The 18,109-nt window shown below is 39.6% G+C and overlaps 1 protein-coding gene across 6 annotated transcripts in view; it reads left to right on the top strand.

Annotated features, from left to right (window-relative positions):
- SMAD2 (SMAD family member 2) overlaps positions 1–18,109 on the top strand; it is a 50,085-nt gene that overhangs the window by 17,767 nt on the left and 14,209 nt on the right. For 4 of the 6 annotated variants that reach the window (XM_082300899.1, XM_082300895.1, XM_082300898.1 and 1 more), the window contains exons 3-5: positions 15,559–15,648; positions 16,787–16,980; positions 17,463–17,597. In XM_082300899.1, coding sequence (XP_082157025.1) covers positions 15,559–15,648; positions 16,787–16,980; positions 17,463–17,597 — 419 coding nt within the window. The remainder of the gene's footprint in view (positions 1–15,558; positions 15,649–16,786; positions 16,981–17,462; positions 17,598–18,109) is intronic. The other 2 variants (XM_082300897.1, XM_082300896.1) reach the window with 1 other exon arrangement.

Here is an 18,109-nt window from a genome sequence, read left to right as displayed (position 1 = left end):
TTCAATCTGTAGGCTGCAAAACACCTTTAGATGCTGCATGGACCTACAGTGGGAAATAAAAATTCACATGAGGTTTGACTTCAAGTCTCCCTGAATCTTAATGTCTAAACTTGAGTTTAGCAATTAATATGGCAATGTTGGTAATGTTACTGTGTTGAACCATGTTATTCCTTCTTTTATTAACCCTTTCAATATAATTTCCGCATTATTGCCTAAAAGCTAATTTTGTTAGTTTTCTCCTATTTGATTCATGATGTTGGTATATTTCATGTGTAGAGAAGGACACATGATTAATATGAGCACAAGGTAATGCTTTTTCCCCTCTAATAGCTTAGTTTTCTTCTACTGCCACTTCCTACTGAAATAGTCTCTCTCCAGGGATGCCTTAGAATCCCTTCAAGTACCTTAAATGGGCTCCAAGAGAGGGACTTTGGACAAGGGCCTGGAGTGACAGGACAAGGGGGAATAGCTTCCCAGTGCCAGAGGGCAGGGATGGATGGGATATTGGGAAGGAATTCCCATCTGTAATGGTGGGGAGGCCCTGGCACAAGGTGCCCAGAGCAGCTGTGGCTGCCCCTGGATCCCTGGAAGTGCCCAAAGCCAGGCTGGACAGGGCTTGGAGCAACCTGGGATAGTGGAAGGTGTCCCTGCCCATGGCAGGGGGTGTTAAGACTAGCAATTGTGCTCAAGTGTAATTGAGTGAGGTTTAATTACAAATACTAAAACATAACTGTTAACTTGTTTTGTGGCACAGCTGTGGCTAGTGGTAAGGACTGAATTGCTGTAGCTGAGGTTAAGCTTTAGTGTAGACATAGCTCAGGTTACAGCATCTTACAATGATGTCATCCTGAAAAAGGAAGTCTTAGAGTATTAAATAAAGATACTTAGGGCTGCCAGTTTTAAGCTCGTGTGAGTCAGGAAGCCATGTGACTTAGCCACATAATTTGTTAGAGTTGGTGTGCCAGGCAGAGAGTATTGGCATGTCATTTGAGCTAGGTCAATGTGTAAAAATATAAATGTGTGAGATACTTAGCCAGTAGCAAAATGCTGTATAGTTCAAAAGCACTTGTCTCTTGAGTCAGGAGGAAAAAATGTTGAATTTTGAGGATGATATTGTATACTAACTGAAACACTGGATAAAGGATTGGGGAATGTGGATTCTGGCCTTGGCTCTGCTGCTTTTTCCCAGGTAACCTAAGCTTTTAATTTGCTGTCATTTTTCTGTCTATAAATGGAGATTTTTTTTTCCTTTTTTTTTTTTTTTAAGGATTGTAATAAGGCCACCTTCACTTCACTGGTATAAGGCATATTAATTGTTTAGGGAGTAACCTTAAAGTATGTTTTGCTGTTGGAATATCAGTGATGTGAAAGCAAATTTGGGGGTGAAAATGTGAGCGGTTAGAATTTGTGAAAATTTTTGTTCAAGTTAGTGTTGTACTTCATTAGGATTGCCTTAATGGTAAGAAGCAGGAAGAGTCTGAAACAAAAATAGGTGTTAAAGCTAGCTTGCTTGATTTTTTTATTTTATTTTTTTTTTTTTTTAATATGCAATTAATTATCAGGTTAACAACTGATACTGGGGCTACTTGTGTTACTTTAGCAACTTACCTGCACAGTGGGTTCTGGTAGAAAGCTCTGACTAGGAAGAGTAATACCTGCATCTTGACAGTCAGTTCGTGCTGTCATTAAGATGATGTATTAGTCACTCCAAAAAAATACGTTGACTGTGCTTTATTGTCAATACTGACCCCAAAATTATCTTGTAAATAGTTGTTATTTTTTCTCTCCAATAAAGGAATTAGTCTTTACCCAGCCCCAGTCAATGCTGAACTATTCCCTAGCTTGCTGTGGTAACTTGTGCCTTTGTATCTGGCCAGCTATTCAGTTTGGTGAAGATTCCTCTCCTCATCATATTCTTCTGTAGAAGTCAGCCATTTTAATTTTCTTGGTACTGTAACAAAACACCTGAGTGCTGTTTTTACTAGTGTGACTGTTTTATGACAACCCGCCCAATTTTACAGGAAAAACTTCCCAAATATGTAGCTCAGGCTATTAGCCTAGGAAGAATTTATAGGCTAAACAAGATACTGGAGTTCTTTTACTACTGCAGCTTTGAACACAAATAGCTTGTTAATAGGCTCCCTACTGATTTAATCCTGCTTGTAATGTACACCTGCTAATTTAATAAAAGTAATTTCCCATGTCTTGTTTACTGCTTGGGGTTTGGGTTTTTTTGGTTTTTTTTTTTTTCCACTGACTCAGTTGCACTGCTGATTGGTGGAAAGCTTCTAAAATTTACTGTGTGAAGTGCCATAGTCTCATCATGAACAGCTTTCTTTGGCTTCTGTCACATTGCATTGTTTGAGGCCGACTGGCAGGATACAAGAGAACAATTGGGAGCTGTAGTAACTTCACATCTCGCTGCATATGCTTTAAAATTGGCAGAAGAACAATGAGGTTGGGGAAATCCCCTTGAACAAGTGCTGCACAGTAATCTGACTTCTGCGTTTGTGCAGGAAAGATCCTCCAAACTGTCACTTTTCATTACAAAATGTACAAGCCAGTTTTAGAACAAGAGTTGAAAATTTTCACTTAGAATCTCTCCTCATAATTGTAGGTAAACAGACCCCTTTTTTGGGTACTTCGTTTGTTCTTTTCTTGAGTACTGGATAGAGAAAAGCCAAGTGCAAATGAAGCATACTCAGTTTTGCTTAAATGCCAGAATTTCAGAGTTACTGTTTAGTTAAATTAGCGAGTTACCTCCCAGAACTGGTCTTTAGTTCTCCTTAGTTTTGTGGAAGGCTTCAGGTTGACTTCCTCTTATACTTGAAATAATTTCAACTCATGCTGTAGTTTTGAAGGTTTGAACATGAAGAAAGGCTTATACCATCTGATGTGGAATCTTGCAGCTTTATGACACAAGTCATGTTTGAAATGGTTTTTGACTCAGGTGTTTGGCTGAAAAAGTCTTGTCTCTTTAATAGACTATTCAAATGTTCATCTCATGGACTCCAACTACATTTTTCAGGAGTGGTTTCTGAACCTTGCTGTGTTTGCATAAGCCTACACCAGCACAGCATCCAGTCACCCAAGCTCATTGATAATTCTTTACTCTCTTTATGTCATAAATATCCCCTTCTGCTACAGTGAGGGGAACTTGAATATAAATTCAACAGCCATACCAGGGAAAGGAATTTAAATGTGTCCCTACCCATAAATTCCACAAAACTAGTAACAAAAATGCTTTTTCAGTTCTTCTGCATTTTAATTTTGAATGTCTAATGTTCTGTTTGTCCCATGTACCTGTCTTGCAGTCTGATGCCTTGTCTAAACAGAGTTAGTACCCAAAAATTAATGCTTTGCTGTCCACTGTTATGTCTCAATTCGATGAATGTAGGAGGAAAGCAGAAGGGCTCTACCTAGTGCAAGCTGTATTAATGGCAGTCATTTAAAAAATTCTGTTATTCTGTTCACTGATGGGAAGACACTTTTACTGGAGTTGAGTGCTGATGTGTTTTTTGATCCTCTGGGAACCCCTCATCGTTTTGGCCAACAACCACAGAGATTCCAAGAAGGATTTAAGCAGCTGTCCTTAGAGAAAAATCCATGTATTTGTTAACTTCAATGTTAATGTTCTTTGAGCCTTTGAAAATCCCACCTTTTTGGCTGCCATAGGACAGAGAGAGAGAGAGAGAGCAGAGCAACTGGCACCTCAGCAGAGGGCAGGTGGTGGTAGATCAGGGCTGACTTCTGGTAGGTGGAGTGAGGAAAAGAAACTGTTGGATGTCCTGGGAAGGTGCTTTACCTGTTAAGCAATTGGATGTAAGGCAAGAGGACTTGTGGGCACAGTCTTCAGATGCATTTTGTGGGTGTGGATCATTAGCAAGATGGTGAATACTTCAGGACTTGGCCAAGGTGTTAACACATCCTTTCTGCCTAAGCTCTAGTCAGCAAAGCTCAGGAAGTAGCTTCGATTCTTATTCTAGAGGTGTCTCCTGCATATTCCAATGTTCTGATTATAGTATCTGCTGTGGGGTCCCATTTTCTCTTCTGGGCCTGAGGAGAGTAGAGGCCTCTAGTTAGGCACCTTTGCTATTACTTTCTTGATTTTGCCTTATCAAAAGCATATAATGTAATATAATATCTAAGCAAAGATGCAAAGTGCTTTTTAGAAATAAAATACTGCTTGCTTCTATCTGAACAATTCAACTCTTCAAGGCTTTTTATGGCTTCCTTGCTAGCTGTGAATTGTCTTTAATATTCCTCAAAATAAGGGCATTGTCAGTGTGGGTGATGTTATTTTCAGGCATAATTTTGTATTTTTTTTGGCAAACAGTGATGTCACAAGTATCATTTGGTTCTCTGCCGTAGTGTGTTGCTTGGGGAAGCGTTCTCTAAGCGTTCATTTAAAATTCCTTATAGGAAACATTTATGCTTTAGCTATATAATAGTTAGTGTTTCTTTAAGTTTTCTTAAAGACAGTCTGTTGTTTGGGATGTGGATCAAGGTCAGTGTATTCTCTGCTTCACCAGTTGTCTTCCAGGTGTGCATGGCTTGGAATGCAGCAGGGATTGTGGTGGCCTCCTTGCATTGAGCACTTCATAACATATAACCTCTGTTTTTCTTCTTGGGTTTCTCAAGATGGGTGTGTAATTCATAGGGGTTGTCCAGAGGAAAGTTCAGTTTGAAATAATGTATTAAAAGATCCTGTAACTGTTGTTCTAGGAGTAATCTTTTTGCCAAGTTAACGTACTTTTTGAGGACTGTGGACAAGGGAAATATCTTGCAGAGCTAATCTCTCCCCCTCACTACACCGAATACACAGTAGTTTGGGAAGGTTAATCAAAACATCTCATGTTTTCTCAGCTGTCCATCAGTTGCAAAACAGCCCACGCAAGTGGTAGCATCAGCCACTCACCCTCTTGGAGGATGACGGACTACTTGAGAAAAATTACTTGACTTGGCCCTTGCCTGATAGCTGTACCTGTTAGCTTGTGGGGGAAGCTTTCACCACCCTTACTGTGACTAATAGTGGTTAGAGAACTTGAGATAAAGGTCATTTTTTAATGTCTGTTGAAAGTATGATCTTCTGTGAGATTTGCCTGCTGTTAACAAACCAATTTGTTGTGAATATATCAGCCACTATTGTCTTGGATAGGTCTTCATGTACAGGTACTTTGTCCTTTGATATTTCTGAGTTTCAGGTCTGTAAAGAATTAGCTGTAAAGAAATAGCATTAACCTGTGAAAATGCACTGAGTGTCATCTCAACCCGCTGCCTGATATTATCATAGATTAGTTTAAGTTTCTAAAGATGAGAAACTGCAGCAGTTAGAAAACCTTTATTGAATATAACAGTGTAATGAAAGCAGTGTAGGAATTCAAAGTTACCATTTCAAGAATGCCGTCTTAAAGCATAAACATCCCCGTCCTCAGAGCTTGTTGGATTCACATGGTAATAGGTTTTTCTTTATTGTTGTTGTTTTTGCTTTTTTCGTTGGGTTCCCTCCACCCCTTGGTTAGTCTTTAGGGAGTTGCCATTGTGAATGCTGTTGCACACTTGTCATCTTCCCTAGATACAGGGCATCTAGGAGTCATTAGTTTTGATGGCTGTTTTTGAATATGTGATTGGGGGCAGTTTTTCTGTGCTTAGGTTCTTCTTACCTCCGGTTAGACTGCTTCAGTGTTTGTGAGATGCTGAGCTGCTGAAAGCTGTGGTGTTTGGTGGAGAGTAGGGAACTGCAGGGCAGGTTTCCCAGCAAAGCTGTTAGCTCATGATTTCTGTGGGCTGCTTTTGGATGCTCCACATCCTTGGTCTTTGAGCATAAGACTTGTGGCCAAGTCCCTGCTGAGTCTTGAAGAAGGCTGAGCTGCACTGCATACCTTTTATTTCTGAGCCCTGACCCCACCTCTGTGCTGCTTGACCTTGCCATTTAGAAGTTTTCAGGCTCTACTCCCCACCTGCCTTTGAACGCCAGGTAGAGACTCCTTGATCAGATCTGCGTTTGAACAGACCATATGGATAATGAAAAAATAAAGAAATATTTTACTTCTGCTTGGTTTCCATGGTATCCTGGGAAAATTGCTCTTGAACTTTGAGGTGCTATCCTTCCAGGATCTCCTAGCATTGAGAGAAAAATAAAGGTAGCAGTGATTTTTGTCAGCTGCTTTATTCTGTCTAACAGCACTGGGCTAGCACGTCAGGATTTGGGAGAAGGGAGGATGATAAAGTGCTTTGAAGAGCCTTATATCTGTATTTTTCCTGTGTAGGCACTTTGTTGCATATGTGACCAGGAAGAAGTGTGCCTTTAGAAAAGGCAGCAGGAGCCTTGAGTGTTCATCAAGATCACTTGTTGGCCTGGCACTCAGCAGAGCTAGAGAAAACTAGCTACTGGCCCTGAAACAAACACTGGGCAGCTCACATGCTGGGCTCTAACAGTATCTTTTGTACATCATGTTCCACTTTTGTGTCCCCTGTGGACATCCTTGAAGTTTTAATCTGAAGTAAATGGGAGTCATTGAATGACTTTTTTCTTTTCCCACAGTGTTAGAGAGGTTAATTGCATCCTGTGCCTCCTGCTTTTCTGGCTATTTTGATGTGTTAATTTTTTTAGCATACATCCATTTATGAGGAAGGTTATTAAGTCATTTTCCTTAGTTCAGATGCTGCATTTTGTATTTGATGTAATGGTTTTGAATATACTTTATAAAATTCTATGTAAACTGTATTCGTCAAAGCATTCTGAAAGGTGAGAGGTTGTGTAATGGTTCCTGATTTATATTCCACTAAATATGCACATACATAAATGTTTTTTCTTGGCTGTAGTGTGTCCTGAATGTGTATGTGGGGTGGAGGGAGGCAGGGAGATAAGGTGCAGTTACAGTTTTCAGCAAGTAATCTCTGTCTCTGCCTGAAGCATAAAGGTCTGCTTTTGGATTCTGGGGAGGAAGGCAAACAATTTTTTTTTTTCTTTTTTTTAGTAACTATGTAAGGCCAGTTACTTAAATAAGTAAATCTGAGGGGTTAGAGACACTTGAGGAAGCACTCCTAGTTGTAGGAGCTCAGTGCCCAGCTCACACTTTTACTCTTGTTTTGTTGAATTTATACTGAGAGAGAAATCTGTACTTTCAGTTCTGCAAGAATATTCAGTCCAGGGCTTTTTAAGACATTACTTAATATCCTTTTCGTAGACTTGCCAGGCTCTGTTTCTCCTTTGAAGAATGGGGGATTCTGGTGGCAAACTACCTATCCACCTGTAGTTATGTGTAAATATTCATTTACTCTGGTTGCTAATACTGCCCTTTAACAGAACTTTTCTGGGGGTCTGCTTTTCTACCCCAGGGTCTATCACAGAATGGTCTCAATGGAAGAACTTTTGTCCAGCTTCTCTTAAAGGCAAGTGCCACCACAGAGCAGTGTAAATAATTTTCAGGAAGAATTCATACCTGTGGTTTTTATTTGACTTTTGTTAACTTACTAGCTCATCCCTCTAGCAGGTGATTGGAAGAGAAATCAGTATTTCATACTGAATTACATTTCATACTGAATCTTTACATTTTCTGTTGCAAGATAATGAGATCAGGACCTCTGTAACTTGATGTCATTGACAAGCAGGAATGAACTGCTGTAGCTTTGAGTCATTCCATTTGATGAATGTGTATGCCTGGTTCTGTACACTTAGTGAGCAGATGACATTATGTCACTGTAAGATGGGATGCTGGAGATGCAAGTGAAAACATTGATCAGTTCTGCAGGGATGCAAAATGATTCGAAGGAGGAGTATGGTAGAGATCTCATTAAAGGAACTTAACAATAATGTCCTTTTTGCAGGTTGTTTTAGTCTTTCCTAAGTGAGCATAGTGCAAGTGACCTTTCCCCTGTCACCCTCAGCATGGGGAAAAGAAACATAAGCAACATCCATTTCAGTAGTTGAGACACTTAGGTCAATCAAACTGCATTTTAGAGCGTGTTTGTTCAGGCTATACAGCTAGCTGAGGTGCTGTTTAGAAAGACAGGTAATACAGTTAGCATTGCTCCTCTGGTTTGTTGGCATTTTAGGCTGTAATAGGGAAAAGTGCTAATTGTCAGTGTATAGAAAGGACTATCAAATCCGAATATAAAAGCAGCTACACATATTTTCATTTGAAACCCAGAATTAAGGAAACCATGATCCGGCAGATTTGGTAGGAACTGTCTGTGCTGAATACAATACTGTATGTAAGCCAGTGAACTTTTTTAATTGCTGACTTAGTTTCATCTTTGTTACACCTAAGCCGTTCAATTCAGTTTTTCCTGTTACTGGAGACTTTGAGACCCTCTCTGAACTAGCTCCAAAGGCTTGATATATCTCCTTAGCTGTTCTTGAATCTCAGTTGCATCAGGAAGAAGATAACTGGTATGAGGCGGAGAATTCTGTTCTTCTGTACATCAATTCACTGGTCCTTTTCTCAAAGGTAGCGTCAGTGGAGTGTAATGGGAGTGTATTCGCAGGAGTGCAGCTTCAGTGTAGCTACACCAGTGAGAAATTGGAGGCTAACTCAGTGTTGTGGTGTTCCTGCTTTGGTTTCCTGCTCAGTGTATTGTTCTGAAGTCTTGGATCGAAGATCTTACATAGCAAGATGGATTTATGTTTTTTAAAACAGTATACAAGATATATAAGATACAGATCTTGAGTTTGCATACTTCAACCTGTTTTCTCAGGTCAGCTTTACAGAAGCAGCCATGAACAATGCTACAGCACTGGCATTTGCCCATTTGTTAAGAGAAAATGGGATTCCATAAGTCTAGTGGCCATTTCTTACTGCTCTAACTCCAGTTTGGATGGCTTGATGTAGCTCCTGAAGCAAATTTTCCACCTCTTTTCTGCCTCCTTGACAAAATAACAGTCAAAGTTGTAAGTGTAGTAAATGTTAGGCTGGTGTAAAGGTGCTTGTGTGCTTGTATAAGTAACTTCTCTAATTCAAGTGAAAACCTGGTCATTTTTATGTTCTTGTTGTTGTGTTTTTTCTTGTTTAGTCTTTGAGTAAAAACAGAGTGAAAACCAGTGTCAGGCTCACTTCTATAGGGAAGACTTTGCATGAGAATTCTAGAATTGGAAAACTGACTTTGATTCTCATCTCACATTTTAAAAGAGATAAGTGGAGTACTGTCACAGATTGCTGAAATTATTTTTCATGTCAGCCACAGCTCCAGCACTACAAATGTCTCAGAAAATGTAAGGGCAGACAAATTAGATTCAGGGGAGAAAGGCTCATGATTAAGATGGAGGAGAAAGGCAAATGGAGAAGATTGCCTTCAACATGAACTTGGCAGACTTGTTAGTGGCTGCAGATTCTGAGATGTGAGAGATTCAGGAAGGATCTTAGAGACTCAGTGTAATACTTCACAAATAAGCAAATTAAATGTCCAAGACCATTTCTATACTGTTTTCTTTATAATGTGGGCTTTGACTACCACATGCTATTTGCATTTCAGGTTTTGTCATATTTCTAGTGCTACCACTTCAGGTGAAGAGGAGGCTGTCGACTGAACACAGTGCCTTCTAGCTCCTTTAGAGCTGTTCCACCTTGCAAGACTTTGAAGAAAAATATATAACTGCAGTTATATATGAATTGTGGCAATATTTAACAACTTCTTTATAGAGTTTCTGGCACTTCATATGTGAATATCTTTGAAGTGGTTCTACCTACTTTCATCTGATGTTTTACTTATTGAAAGCACTTCATTTAGTACAAAAAGTACCTTGAGCACACAGCATTTCCAACACTGTAAATAGTGGTAGGATAGTTATCTGTTGATTCTGTTCCTCAGTAAAAATTGGTAATAATAATTGCTTGCAGCCCAAGCACAGTGTGTGATAGTTTTGGTGCACACAGGATAACTGTTTAAAGCTCTGCTGGCTTCTGGTTTTTCAGCTATAGCCTCACATAAACGGCATCTCTGAAAAAATGAGTATTATTGACAAGACTGACCACCTTTATCCCTGGTTGTATCTCCTACTTTGCAAATGCACTTGAGGAAAGCACAGGCACATCTTGGAGGATGTGCAGTGCCACGTGTAGATGCCAGCTTGTTGATGCTGTGGCCATGAATATCTGGACAGTACTTGCACATACTTGCTTGGATCTGCAAATGAGTACATCTGGCGTTTAACTGCGTTTAGAAACTGATCCTAATTAAGCAGCCTATGTTGAGTACCAATAGGCTTTAATAGTTGGCATCTGGACATCAGTGAGGGGATTGTGGATTGGTCTGTGTATATACATCTCTAGCTACTGATGTTTCTAGTTTAGAGTTACTACTGCTGCAAGCCAAGATGCAAATGTCTTTCTGTGTTCACTGAGATGAGGTTGTGCTGTCACAGGTCATCTTACCCTGTTCAGCCTTCTCCTGCAGTGTCCTTTGCCACCTAATCATATCAAATACAAGAACCTGGTTTTGGGCGGTGTGTTTCTGTTGATATGATGTCTGTGTGTATTTTTGTACTCAAGAAGATCACTACAGTGTGTTTCTTTAAACTATTTCATTCATGTAGGGTTTTTTTTTTTTTTGCTGTTGGTATGGATTTTGATAGGAACATTATTCCTCTGGTAGAGATATATTACATTAAAACAATTTTATTTCTTACTCATGAGTGTAGCACCAACTGTTTGTCCATGTTCATTTTTCATGGGCAGATCAATAATTTATCTGTATTTGCACCAGGATTTGATAGTCCAGTTTTTGTAGTAGAGTTACAGTTAAATGTTATTTCACTAAGGTAGTGGAATAATGACTGGGAACATCATCCATGTAATGCAGATAAGGCAATACAAATACTTTCAGGTTATCTTTAATAGTTGGGGTTTTCCTGTGTCCACATTTTTCTTGTGTATGTCAGTTTTTTCTGTCTTACTGAATAAAGACAGTCAGTTTTGGCATTTTGTCTGAAAATTGTGAAGCATTGCTACAGCTCATTGCTGTATAGGTAATTTCTTGCCCAGAGTACAGGTTTTTTGGAACTCAGATTTTCCTGTTAAAGGAAATGATGAAATGGCAGAAATGAAGGCATACTGTGTACTGTTGCATGCTGATAGCCACATTAAAGATTCTTCTTGCCAGAATTGCATGGTATCATCTGAGATGCTGCTCCTTATAAGCAGATAAAAAGTCAAGTTGAAACACCAGCTCTTACAGCCCTTTCCTTTCAGGGAAAGACTCTGACAGAAGTAGCTTTGATTCCACCGTGTATTACCTTGTCTGATCCTTTCTTCACCACATCAATGCCCTGATCAGTCCCAAACCCCAGTTGTCCCAGGTTTAGTATGTAGCAGCTTAACCAGATACCTGCTAGATTTGGACTTTTCCCTATAAGTACCTGGGTCTCAAAGAGTAGTTCTTACTCCTTCCAGGTTTATTTTCAGCATTTCTCCTGTCTCTAGGAAATAGTTTTCTCTTGTTAGACCTCCAAATCACCTGGGACACTGAGCCAAATTGGTGCTTTATATCCCTGAAGTCCCTTCTAATGAATTCACTCGCTTGTGGGATCTGCAAAAGTAACAATCTACTGTTCAAGCAGGGCATGCTAGAGGCCACAGAACATGGGGATCTACTATTCTGAGCTAATGTTGAAAAGATAAAAAACTAGCTTTTGTATTGTTCACCAGATGTTGACATCTCTGTCAACAAATTGTTTTGAGAACAGCAGTGAAAATGCTCTTCGGAATGAAAGTGTCCACTCAGGAGAGAGGAAATACATTAGCTTTGAGCTTGTGTTTTGGAGTTTATTGTCTGCACAGGAAAGATTTAGATACAGCTTGGACACAGAAGCCAAATTGTATTTTGAAAACAATGATGGCTTACCAGTGATAGTGTACAGTGAGTTCAAAACCAAACCCTCTTGTCTGGTAAAATACAAAGCCTGAAGTGTGCTTCCAGGCTTCAGCTGGAGTGCTTACTGAAGGTGAAATGGTGATATGTCTTGGCTGCCTCCCTCCTAATAAATTAGATGTGCCTGGGAACATTCCAGGCACCACGTCCAACTGGCTCAAAACTGCCTTGACCATACTCTTCAACCGTTAGCTAGTAGAGCAGGGGAGCTGCATCTGAACTGCCCAGTGTGAGTGGGTCCTGATGGTGTGTGGCTCACAGACCTGGAATTGTGTGGGAGAACAGTAATTGGCATGGCCTAATGCTGGGGAATGTCCTAGCTGCTTTCTAGCCTACATGATCATGTTCCAGGGCCTGGAAATACTTCCAGACAAGGCTTGACTTAAGAGTACAGATGTTAGTCCTTGATTCCCCTGAAATCTCTAGGGACTAAGGCATGGAAAGGACTGTTCACATTGGATGGGATTTTGGATGCTTCAGAAAGGTAGATTTAGGAGTGAGTGATCTCTGTTTATTTTGAGGCAGTAATTCTGCACTACTAAAAATCTGTACCTCTGTCCTACTTTCAGATGGTTTTAGTGGTGGTTAAAAAAACTTTCAGAATTCAGTCACCTTTCCAGTGCCACCTTTCAGGGATGAGTAGACATTGCCTCTGTCAGGCAATGGCTTGTGTATGAATGAAAGTACTGTGGCCTTTCATGGAAGTACTGTGTATGAAGTATGGTTTTTAGGGTTGTGAGGAATTTTATTTTGATCTGGTGCACGTGTGTGTGAATATTAAGTGTCTTGATTTATTGCCTGGGTGACGTGGTGAGGGGATGGTCTTGCACCTTGTAGGCAATGGATCTTTTATGTCAGCGGGAAGTGGAGAAACCTCTTTATTTCTTTGGATGTTTCTTCCAGCAAACAGTAAAAGCTTTGTTGAGCTGACTTTATTGATCATATAAAATGATTTCCTGCAGGCTCTTCTGTGTTTGATTGTGCATTATTGGAGTTTAAGTATAGTCCTAGTGTAGATGAGCCAGTAAAACGCTGATACTATTCCCAGCTCTAAGCAGATACGCATCCCAGAAGATAGCATGTCGTGTAAACCAATGACTATTGGAGCAGTTTTGCTGCTCTAACTGATCACTTTTCTGTGCCTCCTGGCCTGTTCTTCCTCCATGGTGTTTCGAGCTTCATTCCAAGCTGTGGCTCTGTCACACAGTCCGCTTCACGATACTGTTTGTCTTTCTGTAGGTTGTGGAATATGCTGTCAGCTTTGATAGTTTGAATATTTATAGAGACAAGAGGTTAGCAATATAAAATACTGTTCCTGTTCGTTGTGTTTTGTCAAGGGCTATGCAATTTTACTTCTGCATGTGCTGTCTTAAAAGCCTTGTGAACCAAATGCATGGCCTGTCATGCTTACACCAGTGATGCACCCCACAGTTTTGGGAATGTGTAATCTGTGTGACAGCGCCAGCTTTGGAGCACTGCTTTGTATGAAGGATCCATTGCTCAAAGGTAGCGAGCTGTCAGAGCTCACTATGTCAATTAATATGCAGCAGGCTTTGTGTCTGCTGATTGTTCTTCTAATTGCATGTACAGGATGATCTGTCTTACCAGCAGTAGTGATGCATATTTAAGGACAGTGCAGAGATGCTCCCTGGTGTCCCACAGGCTGCCCGTGTGTCTTCAGGGCAACTACTTCAATCCTTGCAAAGCTTCTGGTGGCCCACTGTTCTTTCAACATCTTAGGAACGTGGAAAAGAGAGGCTACAGGCTCTGCTGATGCAGCTATGCACAGGATCCCTCTTTGCCCGCTCGTTCTGGAGAGCTGTGATGCTGCTTGTGTCCGACGTGGATGCAACTTGTTCAGGATGGTTGGCTTTTGTGAAGAGCTGGATCTATGCCAGAGAATGGGCCTGCATCTCTGGCTCTCTGCTGCTCTCTACTAGGCAAAGTCATCTAGTACAAGATTTTACTATTTTACTTGTGTCTGTAATCAGTAAAATATCAAAAGGCTGCATTTTATTTAACATATTTATTTGTGATAAATGCAGGCCATTGCCACCCACAATTACATTCTCACTTCTCCTTTGTAGTGCTCGTATAACTACAGTGAATAGAAGAGATCTGCCTGAAAAGTAACTCAAGACATGTATTTTCAGCCGTATTTGTTCTGTGGTCAGATAGTCAGTTTATTGATTTGGGTTACTTCTCATTGGCATGGACATTTCAGCCTCCCTGGGATGGCATTAGAAATGAGGTGTGTGGTAGAGGCAAGAATGGAGCAAGATGCATTCATTCCCTTCACCAGTGGCCAACACTTCGGTTTTATTAGAACTCACTGTGGAGTTGAGGTGGTTGTCAGCCCTGAAAGTGGTTTAAAGTCCAGTGCTGTGCTGTCTGCTCTTTTGTTTTGCAATGCTAATGAATTTTCCCTGTGTAATGAAAGAGAAATAAAAACACCAACCTCACTTTTCTTTTCTGAAGCACGCAATCCAAACTTGAGTGTATTGGCTAAACTTGGTAATTTAGATTTCAGTCACAGCACTTGTATTTAAAATCAGAAGTTTGGTGATCTTGGGCTCTTCCTTTTGCAAATTTTTCAATCCTGTTAATTTTAAAGGTAATGTAGCAGCCAGCCAAGCTTCAGGCTGCATAATTAGGAAGCAGAGATTCAAGTTTGTTGTGAATCAAATTCTCTTCATTTCTGAGGTGTGAGGTTTAGTTGTATGTTACTTATAGAAAATAAACTGTCTGTTTTCAGTGGTCACTGAGCAAGTATGTTATAGAACTGAGCTTCATTTATGCCTCTGAAAGTCTGCTGCCTCTTTACAATCCTATGTTGTTTTCTTGCTTTGTTTAAATCTTCCTCTGCTTTAGTTTGTCTATGACTGACTATTCCTTTATCTTTGTTGTCGTGATCTTCTCCTTGAACCAGTTTGGTAAAGACACAGTTGTCTTTCCTTTTCTCCTGCTTGATTTAGCAATTAAAATTGTTACTCTGTAGTTGAATCTCAAAGTACTACACTGTAAAACTGTGTTAAACATTCTATGTTTCATATACTGTGTGAAAGAATATTTAGCTGTTTAATCAAGGAGAGTACAGAAAACAGTGAAGTATCACCTATAATGTGACTTCTTCAGTGTCTGAATTTTTGGTTTTTTGGAATAGCAACAAATTAGTGTGTGAATGGAAAATGAGATTAATGCTGAAGTGGTGGTACTTGAACTTTAGATTGTGATGTTCAGTTTTGGATACACATGGCCTTTGTTTCAAGTCTTAGGGCAGTTTATGTTTAGAAACAAACAAAAACAAAAAAAAAAAAAAAAGAAAAGAAAAAAGTAAAAAACAACCCAGAAACTACCTTTTAAAATTGAATTTTATGAAGAACTAGGCTGAGGAAGTTTTGCGTGTTTTAAGGAACATTGCAACTGTATCAATTATTTAAAACTGGAGAACTTGTTCACCTTTAAAAACATTTATCATTTACCTTGAATCACTTGTTCCATTTTGATAGCCTCCTTCATATAGAAAATATAGCATGAGAAGTCAGTTTAAATGCCAGTCTAACAGTGCTCTATCTTCTATGTGAAAGGAAGTATTCTGTACATTTTTCCATGTTTGACATCATGGTGTTTTGAATAACCATGTTCCATATTCATATCAATTTTTTGTTTTTGTTTTCAATTTATGCACAGCACTTGCTCTGAAATTTGGGGACTGAGTACACCAAACACGATAGATCAGTGGGATACAACAGGCCTTTACAGCTTCTCTGAACAAACCAGGTGAATATTCTGCCCTCTCTCGCATCATAAAAATCTTGTGGGAGGGATTGGCTTTGGAGGGTCTGTAATGGGATGCTTTAGCTGTAAAATAGACTAAAATGATTCCTAGGCCTCTCATGGTACAGCATTTTGAAGTATTTCCTTGCCAATGTAGGAATCAGTGTGTTCACAGCTGATGTTTTGACCAATGAAACTCTTAATTCTATAATTACTCCTTTTTCATGCCAGTGCTATTGAAAGAATGGGAAGACTTGTTAAATGCAAGCTCTAACATGATTTGGTATTAATATTAACAAAGTTGGAAAACGTAATTCTTTAGACCTAATCTTACAAAGTGTTTAAACTGCTTTGTATGCCACAAGCTTTCCGTTAAATCTTGCTAATTGGCTCAGATACGAGCTACTAATGAATTGTTTGTAAATTCTTTAGTAGTTAATGGTGGGCAAATTCTAAACAGGGTCTTTATTTTTTCATGTCACATTACTTGATTTGTGTATTGAGGTTTGTCTCCCATCCCATAACAATCATAAACATCTGCATTTGTGTAAGCATATGCAGTCTGTCTTAAAACTAGCAAAACGTTTTCAGCTGGTAGCAAGGCAGATGAAGTGAAGAAGATAAACTGTACAGCCCTTACAAGATGTGCATTCATGTTTTTTTGCATTACCGTTATACTGCCATGTGGATCACTTGGGCAGCTGACTGCTTATAGGCTTATTTGCAGTCCTGTGGGAATTCTTATGCTTAAAACCATAAAGCATCCATGCCACAGCAAAGCCTTGAGGTGCCTTTAGCAGTGGAAGGGTCCATTAAGTGTGTGATTTTATTTTTAACAACTGTCTTCTGCATTTAAAAAAAAGTACATGAAGCAATCATTCTAAATACTTGGTTGGATGTAAGTGGCTTTTAATGAACTCTAAATTCACTGGCAATAATTGGAGCAGCTCAAAAACAGGTTGTCATTGCTTGATACTATCATTTTCATTGCATTTGAAGCCTTTTAACTAGAGTATAAATGTCACTAGCAGAGTCAATGCACTGAATTCTGAGAATGAACTAGCCGTGTGTGTGCTCTGTTGCTCGAGTGACCGAGGCGGCACGCAGTCTGTAAACGCTTCTCAACATCTTTCCCCTGCAGATCTCTTGATGGCCGTCTGCAGGTGTCTCACCGCAAGGGATTGCCACATGTCATTTACTGCCGCCTGTGGCGCTGGCCAGACCTTCACAGCCACCATGAACTTAAGGCAATTGAAAACTGTGAATATGCTTTTAATCTTAAAAAGGATGAAGTATGTGTAAACCCTTACCACTACCAGAGAGTGGAGACACCAGGTAGGAGGACTGCTTCCGACTTTCTGTTGCAGCATCTGTGTGTGCTTGTTCAGCATAGTATTTTAAATTAAAAGTAAGAGAAAGGTCCTCTTGATAGAAGTGCAAGATTCTTAGAGATACAGTTTTGAGATCATATCCCTGTAAGTTTTTAATAGTAAAGTTACAGAAAAATTCTTACAGATTTGTTTATAAACACTTCCAAGACTGCTAGCAGTTACCAGCTGGCCAGGTGCATTTCAGACTGAATAGGACAAAAAAGTCGATTTACCTTTGCTAATGTGGAATAGTATTACTTAAGGCACCTCAGGAATCCCATCTCTTCCAGTAACTAACTGTGCAAATGTAGTATTAGCAGTGCTGAGTTCCAGAAAATTTCAAAACATCTGACGAAACTGTTAGGTTTTCTAGATTTATTTTCTTCCTTTTAGCTCACAGAATAGTGTATTTTGATTACCAATGTTTTTTGAATTTTGCTTTTCCAGTCTTGCCTCCTGTGCTTGTGCCGCGCCACACTGAGATCCTAACGGAGCTGCCGCCTCTGGATGACTATACTCATTCCATTCCTGAGAACACTAACTTTCCAGCTGGGATTGAACCACAGAGCAATTACATACCAGGTATTTTCTGAACTCCCACAGCCTGTAGACAGGGTGTTCTCACGTTGTGCCACTGGAACAAAGATGGTCATTTCATCCTTGTAAGTGATCAAATTAACTGAAATACACACCAGTAAATTAGATTTAGTTGATTTTGTGTATTAATTCCAATGGAAATACCTAAACACTGTTGTTTGCAGAACATGATCCTGTGTGAAACCATATTGCTGTCATTTCACAATAGCTTACTTGGTTTCATTAGCTTATTTAAGATTCAGAATGCTAATAAGTGCAAAGTAGATCTTCACCTTATGCTTTAAGCCTCTTCCACAAACATACAGGGGTTGCCAAATGCTGTGCATTGCTGGTTGAGTAATTAACTGATGCTCGATCTCATCATATGTAATATGTGGAGAAAACCTTTAAGTTGCAAAGCAGTGACTTAAAAAGTGTCTTGATCGATAGTTCACATCAGTAATGGTCTGCTTTAGCTTTTTGTTACTGTTGTGTGCATACAGTTTTGTCTTTTTGGC

The sequence above is a fragment of the Coloeus monedula genome (genome assembly GCF_965178545.1).
Source record: "Coloeus monedula genome assembly, chromosome: Z".
Classification (NCBI taxonomy): domain Eukaryota; kingdom Metazoa; phylum Chordata; class Aves; order Passeriformes; family Corvidae; genus Coloeus; species Coloeus monedula.
Note: the sequence above shows the minus strand (reverse complement) of the source record. Positions and strands in the feature narration are given on the sequence as shown.